Genomic DNA, 17883 nt, shown 5'->3' on the forward strand with positions numbered 1-17883 from the left:
TTTACCAATTTTTATAAAGTTTTGGGAGCTTTTTTATTAAGGCACTTAGTTTTTCAGGAGGATTAATCTTACCTGGGAACATCAAACAGGCTCGTTAATTTTCTCAAATGCGTAAATTTGGTTCCTGGCTTAACTTTGTTCTTAAAGTCTTTATTATGTCCTTGTGATTGTAAGACTGATGACTAATTGCTTCTGAGTGTTTGACCTGTGTCACTTCAGAAAGCTGTGTTGAAGTCATGTAGTTGTTTTTGAAGTTTATGCAAGATCAGTAAGATCTTGCCAGTGCACAGGTCCGTTAAGAGCTCTGCTGACAGCAGAAATTGCAGGTAGGAAAGGGAGTGTGATAAAGAACACAAAAGCATTGGCTTTGCTTACATTACTTTGAACATGTTTAGGACACATATGCACTGAGCTCTGGCAAGCCATCAGCCTTACCTTTTTTATTTTTTCTTTTATACAGAATCCAAAGTAGAATAATAGTTGTGATTCACTATGGGATATTTATTTATTTATTACTCATAGAAAATAAAGAGGTTTATTAATCATCTTCAGATTTTTATCTGGCTCAGGTTAGCATGCTATATAAGTGGTGTGGTCGCAAGGGTTGGCTGTATCAATAAGGTTGATTCATAGGGATACTTGTTACGCTCATGTTTGGTTTTTTGTCTATAGTTTACTAAGATAAACATTCACTGATTTCTGTGGCTTCTGTGAGTGTCTGAATTTGTGTCCAAGTGGGCAACAGTTCGTTATTACTCATATTTTGTAAATTGACAGTTGTCTTTACAGTCCTGACAGGAGAAACAAGTATTGAATGGCTGCAAGAACTCATTTGCTCTTTCAGCCTATGAGGTGTTTCCTTCAGAGCGATTTAAAGGTCATAGTGCCTGCTGTGCTATTCTCTGCCCTACTGCCAACGAAAAATGTAATAACAAAGCAGAAAAAAATGTGGGATTTTTTTTTTTTTTTTTTTGCATGTGTGTACATGTGTGTTTCTTTTACTGGGGCAATGTGGTTAGATTTTAGCATTGTGGCTTGGAAATAATGCTCATCTCTCAAACACCCTGTTTTTACAGTGAAGTATGTAATTGGATATGGATTATATATAGTATAACTTCTATTCAAAAATGAAATACATGCAAAGCTGCATGTGGTCATATTTTCTCTCTCCTTTGTATAATAATAAAAAGAAAAACAGGGCTGAAATACTAAATTTATTGGTTTCCTTTAAGAAGAGTACTCTTCTTGCGTTTAAAATTAATGATCAATTACAAACATAGAACTTTAAATGAACAAAAGCTCCCTAGCCCTTTTTGGTTTGACTGAGCCTTGTTTTAATGCTTTCATTTATCTTGAAGTTCGTATATTCAGTTTTTCATCGTGCAAAGTGTTCTATAAATGCACACTCACATTATTCTAATATACTTTGGGTAAAATATTGGTGACAGCAAATTCTTGTAATAACAGCCTGAGACACAGCTCAGTGGTACATTCTAAGGTAGTTTAATGATTACTGTGCTCCTGTCGCTAATTTGTCACAATGGGGTTATTATTTTACCCTCTTACAAGGAAAATTGCCGCCTTTATGAGATGTAGATAGAAAAACACCCCCCAACACCTTGCCTCACCTGTGAACACAGTAATAGTTAGCAGAAATCCTTCCCATTTTCATTCTTGATTTGAAGTCAGTGTTTAGTTCTACCTAATGGGGAATTATAATCTCTTTTTTTTTTTCAGGATTGTGGAATGGCCCGGAACTCTAAAGTGCCTGAGCTGAACTTTGACTATTGGTTGGATAAAGCTATTAAATGGGGCCAAGCCACCACATTAGAATCCCAGAAGGATGTGTGCTTTCACTTGCCCCAGCTCCAGGAGTTTCTCCATCAGATTTATGAAACTTTAAAATGTATGGTAAGTGACTTTAAAAGGAAGAGTGACCTGTTCTGAAGATGCCCTTGGAAACAACTTGCACCGTGTTTTGACAAAACCAGTAGCAAAGAGGTTTGTGTGATTGACACAATATATTGCTGGATCAGAGAGGCAAATTGGAGTAGCAGTCACAGGTAATGCAAACAGGAGCATGCTTCCTGTTCCCTTGATTTACTGTGAAAGGAGCTTTTTCTTCTTGATTGGTTGTTCTCATATGAGATTTCCCAGCCAATGCTCTAGCCTCTTTTAAAAACTCTTTAAAATAAAGAAGAATTTGATTCTGACTGTCAGGTCATAAATTGGGTTATTTAAAGGCCTTAACATTCAAAACTGTAACTGATCCTTTAAGTCTTAGGGAGTCCGGTGACACATTAACCTCAGTGTTGTGGCACACGTAGTAGTGAATTCTGTCAGCATGGTTGGATCATTGGCATATGCTGCTGGCTGTTCTGTTTAGTAATTTAATTATTGTCTGCACTCACAAGAGTGCTTTTTTAAAAAAAGTATGTTTAGTTGTTTATGTGTTTCATTGTGTGTATGGTTTTCTGAGTGTGGCTTTTTCAGTACATGTATTCAGTTTAATTAGCTTTAGAAACACGCTGTTATGGGCACGAGGCTGACTTATGGAAGTACTTCTTTTTAAATATTCTTCTTATCTGAAGACTGCAGTGTTGTTATTTTTTATGTGAACTGAATTTAGCTTTTAAATAAAAGATTGCAGGGGATTTGTTTCTTCCTGTATTTATATATGTCTTTTCCTTAAGAAGGGAAGGAAAAAAAAATCAATTTTTAATTTTGCTACTTCTAGTAATCTGAGGGTTGGCCTGAAATGGACCTTGTGAATATGGCCCCAGAAAGTCTAGGGCTAGCCCCAAATGTGAGACAAATGTAAGGAATTTATTGCAGCAGCAGGAGACAGCTAGCGCTCCTGCTTACTTGCATGTTATGTCAGCACAGGACCACTTTTAAAAGCCTTCATTTATGACGTAGTAAAGTTACAAAAATGGAAAAATAAGACTGATTACACAGGATTGTATATAAACTACATTGTCTACTACTTTTATAGTGAAGCTGCTTTCTATTTGTTTGAAAGTTAAATTGCAGTTTGTTACTGGCTAGTGACTACATTAAGTTGACTTAAAGAAAGCAAGCAAAAGTAATAGAAAGATACTTAGTTTTATGCTGTAGTTGGTATTAATTTCTTCAGAATAGTATATTAAAGCAATGAGGATCAACAAAAATATGGTTTGGTTGCACTTTTATTGTCATTAGTGACCTTGGTCACTAATACTGTTTTCTGATAATGAGTGTGAGGCAAATGAACAAATTTTCTACCATAATTAAGAATTAGGTGAGGAAATAATGTACTTTAAGCTTTAACTTATTTGAATTGTGACATTGTAGCCAATTTCAGGAAGTTTGCTTTTATTACATACCTGCAGATGTTTTGCTTCCAGAGGTTTTTGCAGCAAAGCCATTAGGATTGTAATTTACAACAATCTGTACCATTAATGGTTCTCCTAACCTACTTTTTGTGTGCGATGTATTTATTGACTTTTTGTTTGGTTTTATGTTTAACAGGATTCAATTGCAGCAATACAGCAGTTCCCCTTAATTGGCCAGCTTCTAGGAAGGCTTTGTTGGAATCCGTTTGTTATAGGAAATGGTAAGAATGTGCAAGGATATTTCTGCAGCATCTTCATAAACTTTATTCCGTAGCAATTAAGAGATTACAACTTGTTATATGCTTTGATTTTTTTCAATAAAAACACCACATTCTTATTTACGTAAGTAAAATTTTGAGATGAAAAGGTTAGCCAAGTTATTTAAAATACTTGGCATCTAGAAAACTGAACTTTACTTTTGGAGCTAATTAATACGTTAGTTACAGAATCTTGACTTCGGAACAGTAGAACTTTAAACCCAGTGAGTTTTTGTGTCTGCCTTGATTTTCATTTTTCCTATTTCAGATAGTGTTTCAGATTGCTTTCAACTGAGTTTCTTCCAATTATACATCAGAATATTCTGTTATATATGCTAAGATAGAACTAATTTTTCTGGTACTTGGTTTGGGGTTTTTTTATTGCTGTAAAGCTATGGTAATTTACGGTTATGTTGGTTTTAGTGAGTTTATTCTGAATGCATGTTTTCCCCACCTTGCCAGCTAGTGAAAACGTGCATGGAATCAAAAGTGAAACAGTAAAGTGATGACATAGGAAAAAATTAGAAGAACCACCAAAAGCCTTTTGCCAGTAGTGTATACATGTGTAGATGAGAATAAAGAAGAGAAAAGAAATTGAGGACAGGAAAACTGTTGGGAGGGAGAACATGCTACTTGTGCTGCCTCTCCAGCAGCTTCAGTACATCTCCAGGAACTGAGATGTTGATATGTTGATAAATGACTTGGAATCTGCTTTTAAGGAGAAAGCTAATTCTGAGCTTCCTTGTGAGCCTCTTAAAAAAATCTATTCCCAGTTTTCTGCTACTACAACTACAAAAACAAAGTTGCATTTTGGCTCTTTTTCTTTGTGCTTTCTTTTGGCGAAATTCATGAAAAGATAATTTTTACCTAGAAGGCCTTATTAGGTAAAGCACAGCATTAGGCTAAAATGATCGTGTATCTTCTGGTTTGGATTTATCTTCTTTTAGTCAGCTCCAAGCACAGAAAAAATGAACTTGTCTGCAAAACACATGGTAGATGTGTGTTATGTCAGCACTTCTACTTTGAAAGGAAAATTTTGCAAGGAACCATAGATTTGAACGTAGATCACTTTTACAGAGTAGTAAGTGTGGTCTTTTGTGGCACCTTTTGAGAAAAGCCTTTTCATACTTTATAGTTTTGTTTTTACAGTTATGCCCTTTTTAATCTTAGCTCCAGTTCTTGGGAATGTTGGTAACCGTTGAAGTTTATAATTACCCACATATTTTTCTTACAAGTTTTTGTTTGGTGTATACGAGTCTTTAAACCATCAGGTTTTCTGAGCTGACAATATATTGTGGTATAGAAATTAGCTTTATCTATATTTTTCATCAAAATTGAAAGCCATCTCTTTCTGCTCTTAAGCTCTTTTCACAACAGTCCCGGCAATATGTTCTTTGTTTCCTCTTCTTCATTCCTTTTCTTTGATATCCCTGAGCATTTTCTAAAGCAAGAAAAGCACTTTTTCTGCAAGTGGATCATTGCCTCTGAAGACTGCAAGAGAACGAATTTTTACTACAGGGTTTTTTGTTGGTCTCAAAGTTGCAAGCAAGCCAGTTCAGAGAACTCCACTTGTTCAAAATGGAATCCTTTTCATTAATGCTTAAAGATGACTTAAGGAGATTTTCTGACATCAATAGACCTGAAGATGTCTGCTTATACATTCCCACCACTTCCTATTTTTAGAGCCACCTGAGCATTCTTTGGGCTGCTGGCATTTTAGATTCAGCAGATTTTCATTTTGTTTGGCGCTACTTCTGAGCACACTGTTTAAGATAGTGCTGGCTTAGCAGATGCTGACTCTCAAGTGGGTTTCATTTAATTTCTCATTTGTATAAATAGCTCATTCAGGCATGTGTCTGAGACCAGGCCACCCTCACAGTAGAAGGAACTAATTTTGTTCAATTTGGTCTTTCATACTAATAAATAGAGGAGGAAAAACATTATACTTCTACATCATTTCCAAACCACAATACCTATCACTTAGATGAATGTCTGTTGGTGCTGGAAGCTTACGTGGCTGGCCACTCAGTGCAGGAAACATGGTCTCCGAGCGAAAGTAATCTCCTCATAAACACTCCTGAGCAGGAGGTGACCAAGTTAGCCTTATTTAGAATGCTAATGTGATGGAAGCACTATCAAAGAAAATCTCATGTCTGTACTTGGGGTCTTAAACCACAAGGGATACATGAAGAATTCAGTCTTGGTAAGGAATTCATGGAATAGAATCATAGAATGGTTTGGTTTGGATCAACTCCCCTGCCATGGGCAGGGACACATTCCACTAAATCAGGCTGCCCAAGGCCCCATCCAACCTGGCCTTGAACACCTACAGGGTTGAGGCATCCACAGCTTTCCTTGGCAAGCTGTTCCAGTGCCTCACCACTCTCATCGTGAAGAATTTCTTCCTAATGTCTAACCTGAATCTTCCCCCTTCCAATTTAAAGCCATTCTGCCTTGTCCTATCACTATGTGCCCTTGTAATAAGCCCCCACCCAGCTTTCTTGTATATCTCCTTCAGGTACTGCCAGGCTGCTGTGAGGTCTCCCCAGAGCCTTCTTTTCTCCAGGCTGGACAACCCCAGTTCTCTCAGCCTGTCCTCGTGTGGGAGGTGCTCCAGCCCTCTGATCTTCTTTGTAGCCCTCCTTTGGACCCATTCCAACAGCTCCATATCCTTATGTTGAGGATTCTAGAACTGCACACAATACTCCAGATGAGTATTCTGCCCCTCCAGATACTGCCTCTCCATTCCTCTAACAAGAGAGGAATGGAGGGACAGAATCACCTCCTCCGACCAGCTGGCCACGCGGTTTTTTTTCATGTTGTGTGGGGGTTTATCTTCTCAGTAGGACCCACCTAGTATGAGGGTTTTTTGGGAAATTTCTTGATGACTCTGTATGTCAGTATGTGTTTGAGCATGCATGCTTATGTACGCCTTCATTTCCACAGAAAGTTCTGTTTTAGCTAACCAACATTTTCTGATATATTTCAATAAAACTTTACAAGATGCTCTAAAAAGAATAATTCTGGCTGTAAGATTAGGGTTTTCTTATTAGTTTGTTGCATCTGGCTCCATTCATGACAGGGTATTTATAAACTGACTCTATCAGAAGATGATTAAGACCACACTGTGTTACGAGAAAAACATCGTCTTTTTTTTTTTTTTTTTTCCCTTAATTTTTAATTTTGTTGTGAGACTGGCAGGGAGGAAATGCAGTCTGATTCATCATAAAGGTTTGGGCATTTGGTTGGTTGGTTTGGTTTTTTTTTTAATTTTATTTATTTTTTTTACAAAACTGCTTCCAAGCTGTCTTAAATTTCCTATGGAAAATTTCCTTTCCTTTAGTTGGATTTACATTAACCTGCTTGTTAAGTCCAGTAGATAATTGATGACTGTTTTGTGGCTATAGTTTCCATCTTTGAGTTACTAACTTTGTTCCTCTGCATGTATTAATTAGGTATTTATTTGTTTAGTGAGCGTTCTTTCATGTCTATTAAGTTCAAATGCCATCATTTATATCCTGATAATGGTTTTCAGTGCATACCATGATGGTATGTTTTCCATGGGGATCACAGTTACTAGGAAAATGGGAGGAAAAAACCCACCAGTAAGTTTTTTGTGGCTCTCTGTGTTTGGTCTATTGATGTTATTATCTTTTGCAGCTGCCATAATTATTTTAAGATCTGTGCCCCCTTATTCTTAATTTTCCCATCTTTCATCTCTAGTTCCAAACTACTTGTGAAAAGTAAGCAGTGAACCTGAGGGTGGCTCTCAGAGTGTCATCGAGTACTTCAGCAAGAGAACTGCGTGATCCCTTTTCTCGCATTTCACAGATCTGTGGGAGGCTACTTCAGTTTTGGTTGTAGCCAAAAAAGTGATTTTGGCTGGGAAAACTGTGAAGCTGTGCAAGTCCCTTAGAACTGTTGACATAGTTACGACACAAATATAAGTTGGTTTTACATAGGTTAAGATTTGAATGTATCTTGCTAAATCTATTAAGCTGATGATGCTGGCAAAGTGTGCCATTTATATAAGCTTTGATTTTGTCATTTTAGCTTTGATCATATCAATTTACATTTCTGACAGGCAACAAAATATGTGATTTATTTTCCTGTATGCAGCAAGTCATCATGTGTAGCGAAAACTCTTCTCATCTAGTCTAATTGCCAGTAGGCAGTTATGTGCATTTTTTTCACCTCTATCCTTTACTTTTTTAGGTCAAAAGAAAACCGTAACTTAAATAACATGACGGGATAAGGTGAAAGAAAGAACAATTGAACTAGATATACTTTGTTCAGGATGAGTGATTTGGACTTGATTTTTCTCCCCTTTCCCACTGTCCTTGTCTCTTTCTGTATAGTTTGGCTTTTTTAAAAACATAATTAATATAATAGAAAACTGGCACAAAAGCCAGACTTTATAAACATACAAGTACTAGGAAATAATACATTCTAGAACTAGTAATTAATAATGTTAAACATCTTCATTTTCAAGAAGCCAATAGCTATATTTTAGTAATTTAAACAAATAAAACAGTATATTTTTTTTTTTTCTCCCGTATTATTTCATATCAAAGTTTAGGCAAAATGGTTGTATAGAGTTTCCCTTTTAGTGTTGTTGTCTGAATGCTAGATGGATATAGTTAGAATAAAAATATAAGGATACTGTGAATTTGTCCTGAGGAGTAGACAAGATGTCTCCTTAACTCCAATCTTAACCTGGGAAATTATTAGCCTAATAAAATTCCATATTACAAAAAAAATCCCCAAACACACAGTGACAGAGTACCCCCAAATGGAGTCAGTTAAATGTGTATGTTTGAGAAACCGTTTCTGAGCAGGGATGTTAGTCAGTGGGAGGCCAGTAATGGCCTACAGGCTTGTTGGACATTTATTGAGGAATACTGGTTTAAATCAATATTAACATGTTTGATCACCTGGTGAAAATACAGGCATAATGGAGCTTTTAGTTTTTCTTCAGGCTTTGCCAACAGAGCAGTACTAAATAATACCATTTATTATGTCCTGGATAACAAATACACAGAAAATAAAATAAATCACTGTTGAACTTGATAATCTAATTGCCTTCTATTATAATTTCTAAAACTCATGTTGTATTACTCATTTATATTATATTTAACAAGAATAATATGTCTTACTAAATGAATATTATATCAGGGCCACAGAACTGCATCCAGTTTTCATAATTTTTGTTACAGTAATGCAATTTTATTCTGGTATGAAATTCAGTGTAGAGACTCATCTGCTGAAGAACACTAAAAGAGATGTAACCTGTTGAAAAAGAAGTTGTGGGGAATAATAATGAGTTAAATGGTTCTTCAGCTACTCACTCCGAATAATCAGCTCCTCTGTAGTAATATCTATGCATCTGAGCAATAATAGTGTTGGCCAGTATAGCAGGTTTTTAGAGAAAGCAACTAATTTCCAAAAGTGGGTTAGAATTAAGTAAAAGCAGAACTGATCCTGAACAGAAAAGCGCAATAAGATTTGTTTCCATCATTGTTTAGCTATTCCCTTGTCTGCAGAAATGTAATTTTCCTGAGGCATTGAGAATCTTACTGTATTCTTACAGAAAACTCGATGTTTTACATTCTTATTAGGAATGATTTCAACCTTCACAAACTTAAGTTTTTCTGCAGTGAGCATTCTTTAGTGTGTACACTTTGGATACAATGTAATAACTTTTATTACTAATGATTATTATCTATTATTAATGATAGTATTTAGATATTGAATTGAAAATTCCTTCATGATAGCTTCAAGTATTATTTATACAAGCGAATCAACAGGCCCTGCATGTTTCTTAAGACTATCTAAATATTGTATAGCTTTTGATCTCTTTGATATCCCTTAAATTGCTATTGAAGGAAATGATTACACAAGAACTATGTATGAATAATATTAAACGTGTGGTGTGAATCTGGCAGAAGTATTACGAGTTGGAACTGATATTTAGGGCTTCAGTTTTGTGGATGGATAGGGACTGTTGTGGGTAATTCTGTCTGTGTTTTGCTTCTTTTTTTCTCTAAATGTATCCTTATTTGCTTTTATTTCTGCAGATGCAAGCCAGAAGGCTCTGATGTGGTGCTTATGTTGTCTATACAGCAGTGAACCACAGAACCCTGTGGAATTGAAGGCCAACAGCTGGATACGCGTAAGTGAATGAATCCTTCCCAGGGCTGCTTTGAATTAAATTGATTATTTAAAGGTGCTACATCTATAGCATAGAGACACTAATTTAAGAAACTGCTCCAAACACAGCTTGCGTACATATTGTGTTGAAGTATATATCACTCTAATAATAACACAATCAGTGCTAGTCTGTCATTTTAAGTATTAAAAAGATTTGGCATTTTAAAATGGGAGTGTTGATGGCTTTTAACCTAGTAGACTCCCCAATTCTAGTAACTGTGAATAGTGAGCAACAACCACAAATCAGAAGCGAAGCAAGCATTATTAAAAAAAAAACCTTTCAATTCATATAAAATAAATAACCAGGGAAAACACCATGGTTTGTTTTGAAAACAGCTTACATTTACTCTTCACTCTCACTATTTTTTGCTTTTATTCAATCTCCTGCCTATGGAGAATTTAGTTGTATCCAAACTTTCTCCAAAGGCAGTCAGAAAGGGGAGGGAAGGGAGGGATACTGCTTGTGTGTGAATTTAAATTTAGTGACTTAAGGAATAATGAATCCTTAAATTTTATCCCAAATTTAGTGTTTCTTATGGTACAGGCATTTGTATTTTATGTATCTCCACACTAAAGTAGAAAAGCACATCAGCATGTAATTGATGCTTAATGCTAAGTAGCTATTTGAAGGTACAGTGTTGTTGATTTTATGTCATTCCATTTTCCATGTGTCCGTATATAAATATGGTTAAAATATTAATGGAATTGTTAATGTATTTGTTAATATCTTATGAGCTCACAACTAGTGAGGATGTAGCAGCCTGGATATTATTTATATACGTCTGCTAAAGCTGAAGCCTAGCAGTATGCTAGGCTTCTCTAAGCAGTTAATTTGTTACTTACTCATTGACTTTGTACATGTCAGTTTACGTAGGTATGCAAGTAATATTAGGATGTAAAAGTTGTTATAAAATAGGTAATGATACTGCAGATGTTCCTATTGGTAAATAGGTGTATTTAACTGTGTAGTATTCTTGATTTAGGTGCAGTAATCTTAAGCAGTGATTTCTCACAAACTTTCAGATGCCCTTAGGGGCCTCTATGAACCTATTTGCAACCTATTTGCTTCTTAACAATCTAATACTAACTAAAGTCACCCTTATTTTCTTCCTGTCTTAAAGTTTTTTTCAAGACACTTTTCCTGAGGTTGGTATACTTGGAATTCACAGAGTGGCAATGTTTGAATACCAAAGAAATGTGGTAAAAAAAATTCTACTTTTTCTACTGTGGTCTTGCTGGTTATATATTTTTTTTCGTAATGACATAGGAGGGGCACAATAGCATGTGCTTAGTTACCAAACAGCGAAATCTGTTATTTTATGTGTTATTAGCAGCAGCATATGTATTAATGATGTTACGTGGTGAGGCAGAGTTGTTTGCAGACAGTCTTCTACAGATAGCTTCCATTTCTGGGAGGAAAAAAAAGCCAATTGTTTTAATCTAGATCAGTTGCCTTATCTAATTTATGTAACTGAACTGATGGTGTTGCTGATATAAGAAAAATGATCAAATAAACAAGAGCGAACAGTTGAGGATGCATGAATCACTGCTACTTGAAACTGTCTTAGATTGGGACTAATATAAGCACTTGATTCAAGCCTCACTATAGTCCGCAGGAATTTTTCCACCCACTGTGTGTATTTGAATCTACCTTAACAGTCATTGTGACTTGATGGGTCAAAAGTTAACCTAAAAGTTACAAGGAAGAGGACATGCAGGATTTCGAGCACAAAAAGATCTTACTAGCTACTTTTATGATTCAGCACTTCCTTAATTGGCTGAAGTGCATGTACCATAATATGATCTGAAATGCAATACGTTCATATTTTGGCTGGAGGGAAAGAAGCATCTTATGGAAAACTTCTAATTAAAAAAATAAGGATAGGAAAAGGGAAGTTGTGAAAAGCACAGCATAAAGATACAAAAGTTGAGATTAAAGAAGGGTTTTATTAAATTGTTTTCTATAGGCATCTCCATTTCTTACTATCTAGTCTGCATCATCACAAAGTTTTTTGAAGAAAGTGGTTTTATCTCCTTTTCCTAATCAGTATTGTAATTCTTGTCACCAGCAACTGTGATATAATAAAGACTGTCGTGCTTGTTTGTATAGAAGAAACTAAGTTAAATACTTTGCTACTCTTGAAGGGTTTCTCTTACCATGCATAGTAACGATTTACATTTTAAAAAAATCCCTATATATTATGTCTGCTGACCCACTTAGAACATATTTATCATTGTTTCCTCTTTAGCTGCTTTATTTTCCATAATATCTGTGTCTCAAAAGGTTGTCACAGAAAGGGATTCAGACACATTTGCTATGGGAGCCATAAATTGATATTTGTGTCAGGTTATTTTAATCATGACTGGATGACCAACCTCTGCAGTGGTTTGTAATGGGGCAGGAGCTCTTTACAACAGTGATGTTCACTCTCTGGTGCTAAGATGCCGAATATACTGTGGTACACTGTGGAAAAACTGGCCAAAAGTCTAAAACAGTAGTTGAAACAGATTCTTGCAGATGAGGAGGAAGATAGTTTTGGCGCTACATGGGGTAAGGGGAATTGAAATCCAGAAATTAATTCGAAATAAAACTCTAGGAATTTGAATGCTGGTATTTAGTATTATAGAAAACTTGCCTATATTTGGAATGAAATGATAGGTTATCTAAGATATTTAAGCTCTCCATAGATGATGCAGAGGAGAGCCATCCCTGACCATGCAGAATGGGTAAGGACTGTGTAAGGTCCTTACACACTGTCAGAGGAGCCATGGAAAAGGCTATTACATATAGTAACTGCTGTTGAGTGTCTGCAGAAGTGACCTTCACAGTAGCCTTGTCCTTTGGTGCTACAAGTGAGAGTAAATCTCCTCAGAGAGTTTTATCTCCTCAATTTAACACTTCAGGATATATGGAGGAGGAATGCTCAGTTCTTAAACAGGTAAAGTAGTTCACTGTGTAAGCCAGAGTGCATCACATCAATTGGGTGTACATCTAGTTGACAATAGAACAAGGAAAATGTAACAGGCTGGATCAATGGGCTGAGGCCAAAGGGATGACGTTTAACAAGGTCAAGTGCTGAGACCTGCACGTGGAACACAAAATCCCCATGCAGCGCTACGGGCGTGGGGGGAACAGTGGCTGGAAGGCTGCCTGGAGGAGAAGGGCCTGGGGGTGTTGGTTGCGAGGCGACTGTGCATGAGCCAGTAGTGTGCCCAGTGGCCAAGAAGGCCATTTTTGTAGCTATGTACATTGGCTATTAAATTACACCTTCCTTTTTGTCATGGCAAGCATGAATTCCTGAAGAGTACTTTGTGGCCTTTCAGTGTGTCTTTGACTAAGGTCATTTATAGGAATGCTGATCTCAAGTTTTTTGTTGTCAGCCACTAAACCTCATTTTCAAAGTAGCAAAAGAGTAATTTGATGCTTGCTTACTTTTTAATTCTTCTGCTATTGTCTTAGAAAGCTGTGTGGTTTTTAATAGCAAGAAGAGTGGCTACCTACTTGAACTGCATTATTAGTAAATTTCAGAAACCAACATTGTGCAGGTCTGTACGTCCTCTGAGAAAGTAAAAAGTGCGAAGAAATTACTTGGAAATTAATTAAAATAGACTGCAGTATTTTTTACAGTTGCATGCCATTTAGAATTTTTATTTTTTTTTTTTAATGATTCTGAATTTCAATGCTGGCATCTAGGTTCCGTAGGTCTTCTATACAGTCAGATGCTGTGTGGGAAGCCAAGATGCATGCTGGCATGGATTTCTCACTGGTGAAATCAATCATGACTTGGTGAAGCCAGTCTCTTAAGAAGCAAAGTGATTTAGTTTCTCCAGCTGGCCTTCTCTGAGCACAGTTTTGGAGCTGTGCAGTAAATGTGGTTCTAACATTGGCTTTGGTCTGGTGGGGGCAGAACAGCTTCCTTTCACTGTGGGTTACTCTTCCAACCACAGTGCAGCGATCAGCTTTTCTGAAGTAGATTTCCATTTTGTTAACTTGGAAACACCTCCTCTGCTCTCAGTTTATAAACTGCATTTATAAATTGTTTACGGCTTTGGAATTTGTTTCAAGTACTGCTTTTGTTGTAGTGTTTTGGAAGGCCGTACGTAATTATGAGAGTATTAGAGCCCATCCATTTTCAAATTGAGAAAAACAGAAGCAGTTAATACTCCTCTTTATAATATTCTTTTTTTAATATACGATACCTTTTTCAATGTTTTGTTTTCCCTCGAAGGAACACAAACGAACAAGACAGTCTATACATAATAGATTAAACGTAGGTATGGAAGGCTTGTCCGCCTTGGCCTGTATTTTAGAGATGTTTTTTGGTCTTGACCAAATTTTCTTTTCTGGAAATGTGTAGTTCTTTTGTGTATCTGTATCCTGTGCAAGGCCACATTATATTAATGGCCACAAAAGTGATAGGTGTTCTTTGTAACAGTAATTTTTAATGGCACTGGAATTAGATCTTTTTTCTCTGTTCTCCAAAACTATCTAATGAAACTAGTGTATTATCTTTCATAGAATTTCCAACTTCTGGGTATTTTTTGAACTAAGGATGTTGTGGTGCCAAATTGATGCAAAAATTTTTATTCAGAAAGTTTTGATTTTATTGTATCAGTGTAGTTGCTAGTTCCTCAACAGAATTAACAGAAATAATGTTCCTATGAAAATAGTAAAAATTATTGGTTTTTTAAAAAAGCCCTCTAAAACTGACTCATATATTCATAATTTGTGAATGTTGCTGAAGTGTTTCTGCTGTGAGATCAGGGTTTTGAATTGTAGTCTGAATTCCTTGCCATGCCCTCTTGTCTTTTGAGTTTAATGTCTCAATTTTTGGCTGAACTAAACAATATTAGTGGAAGAGTGGTGGACACCAGCTATTTCCAAATGTATGCAATGAAAAGCAGAGAGCATATTATTATTTCCTTGGGCCATTGTCAGTACTTCATGAACAAAGTTCACACTTGAGAGTAAAACTGAAGCATTTGCTTGCTGGAGTTTCTCCGATTTTTTAGGTAAAAAGGAGGCATACCAGAACTTCAATTTAATCTTGATATTATTGAATAGCAAACATGGAAACATGTTTGAAAAGCATTAATTTAGTATAGTACATGTTTAGTAGAACCCCTGTTCATACAACAGTACTCAAATGTTTCTGGTAAAAAGAGTTTGGGAGTGGTGGTGTTTGTTTTGCTGTTATTTTTGTTGTTTTCTTTTTTAAAATTCGAGTTATAAATTTGAAAACATGTCAAGGCATTCTGTGTATCCCTTTAGTATTGTTACACTTGTCTCCTGTGGGAGACATAGTAAGAGCATCTGAATGGAAGTCTTGTTTTCCAGAAGAATTGAAAGCACATACCTGTCCTCCACATGCCAACCTTTTGATGTACTTTGAAGTTGTATTTGTTTAGATTAAATTTAATTGAGTTCTGTCTGTTGTATTAAATTGGAATAAAGTGTTTTGCAGTGGATTTCTACTCCTGAAATAGGCTAGATCAAGAAATTTACTGCCAATTAGAGCACAGGATCTTTGAGATTTTTAGAGATGTTCTCTGGATGACCTAGGGTTTTTGTTTTTCTTTAGTGATCATCTTGACTTTTAAATTAAAATGTTATGAGTTGGTTCAGTTAATGAAGCACTAACCTTTTACCTCTACTTCTGAATCTGTGCCAGAATTTTCAGCAAAATGAGTTTTTAAGACCTTTGCTTTCTATGTAGCAGTATATCTGAGAGTGTGATGAATTAATGTTAAAAGGAATGTCTCTCAGTTACAGATCAAAACAGAAATATTTGTAATTTACTTTTTGGGAGAGATGCACCTGAATTGCAGTGCAAGCTTTCACTATGAACTTGCATTTCTGTGTGGTTATCCTTCCCTCCTTGGGTGTCAAATGCTTCTTCATCCAGCTGCCTGATCAGATGTTACCATATTTGTAGAGTTTAATATATTGGCATATATTTTTGTTAGGCATAGAAGAAAAACAACACTGTTACAAAAACAGGAGTTCAGCAAAATGAAATTTCTTAGGATTTAAATGTACTTCCTGTTTTGTCTGCCAGGGAGGAGCTACTCATTGATTTACTGGGACTTTGCAAGGTTGTTTAGTTACTTCGGAAGAAGTCTCATACAAATTGAAATAAAAGTATTACAAGAAAAAAATTAGAGAGTAGACGTTGATGGAATTATGGGAAAGTTGTGAAGAATAGCTGAGAAAACAACTGCAAAGAAGTAATGTTAAGAAAAAGGTCAGGAGTGTGAAGCATGTATATGTGTGCTTTCATGTATTTGGGCTTCTATTTGGAATGACAGAAATATTGAACATCCTTTGGTGTCACAACAGGTTAGTGAGGCATCACAGTGAAACACGAAGGAACTGAGAAGGACTAGATTGTCTTTGAGAAATACAGGGATTCTCATCATTACTTTACAAAGTATCTAAAATAGCTTTTATGTGAAATGGAAGATGAAAAAGGGAGATAAACTCTATAATTCTCATTATATTTTCTTCCTGTGTCTGTTTTATGGGAAGAAGCTTATTTTGTGGGATATATGGCTCATATGTATTTGTTAAAATGCAATATGCCAAATAAATGAGGAAAAGTTTAGAAACAGACACAGTTGTTTGAAGTACATAGCAGTGTTGTTGCTTGTTATGACAGCTGTTTACTAACTTATGAACGGTGGTGTTTATTCTTACATACCAGTACATGACATTCTTCATATTCTATAGAGATACACGTGTGTTTGGCTTATATCAACAAGAACACAGCTTTGCATTACACAGCAGTGTAATACATGGTCTTTTAAGGGAAAGTGAACATTTTTCTTTTAAGAATACTCTCCGGTTGTAGCTGTCTAATGATACTTGACTAGTGAGAGTTCTGTGTTGATTCCTGAAATTTTTGTCAACGATTCAGGATACTCTGTAATAGGAAAATTAATTTCATGATCTTCTGATTTCCAGTATGCACAGTGCGTGCAGTTGAACTGGTTTTTCTTTTCTTGCCTATAATTATTCCAGGGATGTGACAGAATGCTACCTGTTTTATCACTTATTGTTATCATAATGACTAAATCTTCATATTTATACCTTTTTGTTAGTAGTCAGGGGCTTTGTATTTGGGGATCTGTTGCATTAAGCACTATACACAAAGAGTTTAGAAAACATTCTTGGTTCTGAAGTGGTTACAATGAAAGACTCATCATGCAAAAAGATTTAGAAAAAAGAATCAAATAGAAACAACCATTCCTGTCCTGCAGCCACGTCCTTCCTCACTGTTATAAAATTGCAAATAGTATTCTGAACAGTATAGGACTTTTTATATTTCCCCTCCTCTGTTTTTCCCTAGGCAAACTCTATTACATTGCTTCATGGTGACTCATTTATGTAAGGTCATGCACTATGTTTTAAAGGACAAGTCATCTATCCAGTCCAGATTTTTTTTTAGTATGTCTATTATCATATTACATAGTTTACCTTCTTCTATATTTTAATTTATTCTGTTACTTTTTTCACTGCTGCTGGTTTCAAAAGTTTATTAGCTGTAGGTATGAGACTGTCCTCACAATGTCAGGTGCAATAAGCCATCCATTCTTCTGTTTCTGGTACCTTGTTAAGAGTAAGCCTTTTGCAGTGCCTTAGCACAGCAACTCTAGAAAGTATAATAAACTGTGAAAAATTATACTACTAAGTAGCAGTAGATGGCACTCTCCATATTAAGTGATTGCCAGTATGGACATCATTCAAACATGCGTATACGCAGAAACACGTGCTCTCACATACCGTTTTAAAAAGGTAGGGTGATTTAGATGTTGTTAAGGATTAAAATAATGGTAAGAACATTGCAGCCTTTCCCAGGTTCCATCTGGATATGTTTTGTTAGAAAGACAGTGTTATGGGTTAGTTTGCCTTTTGTCAAGTTCGTCATGAGGGTGACACATGAAGATGAGTGCTTCCTTTAAGGAAGAACCAAGTTGAACTTGACTTCAGCAAACAAATTACTGGGTATAGAGTAATGCTGTTACAGAGTAAGCATGAACAG

At 35.9% G+C, this 17883-nt stretch overlaps 1 protein-coding gene across 1 annotated transcript in view; it reads left to right on the forward strand.

Annotated features, from left to right (window-relative positions):
* The window catches only part of FANCC (FA complementation group C), an 89244-nt gene that overhangs the window by 14250 nt on the left and 57111 nt on the right, over window positions 1-17883 (forward strand). Inside the window, exons 2-4 of the mRNA XM_054054737.1 lie at window positions 1738-1911; window positions 3511-3595; window positions 9709-9803. Coding sequence (XP_053910712.1) covers window positions 1747-1911; window positions 3511-3595; window positions 9709-9803 — 345 coding nt within the window. The 5' untranslated portion in view covers window positions 1738-1746. The remainder of the gene's footprint in view (window positions 1-1737; window positions 1912-3510; window positions 3596-9708; window positions 9804-17883) is intronic.

The sequence above is a fragment of the Cuculus canorus genome, chromosome Z (genome assembly GCF_017976375.1).
Source record: "Cuculus canorus isolate bCucCan1 chromosome Z, bCucCan1.pri, whole genome shotgun sequence".
NCBI classification, from domain to species: domain Eukaryota; kingdom Metazoa; phylum Chordata; class Aves; order Cuculiformes; family Cuculidae; genus Cuculus; species Cuculus canorus.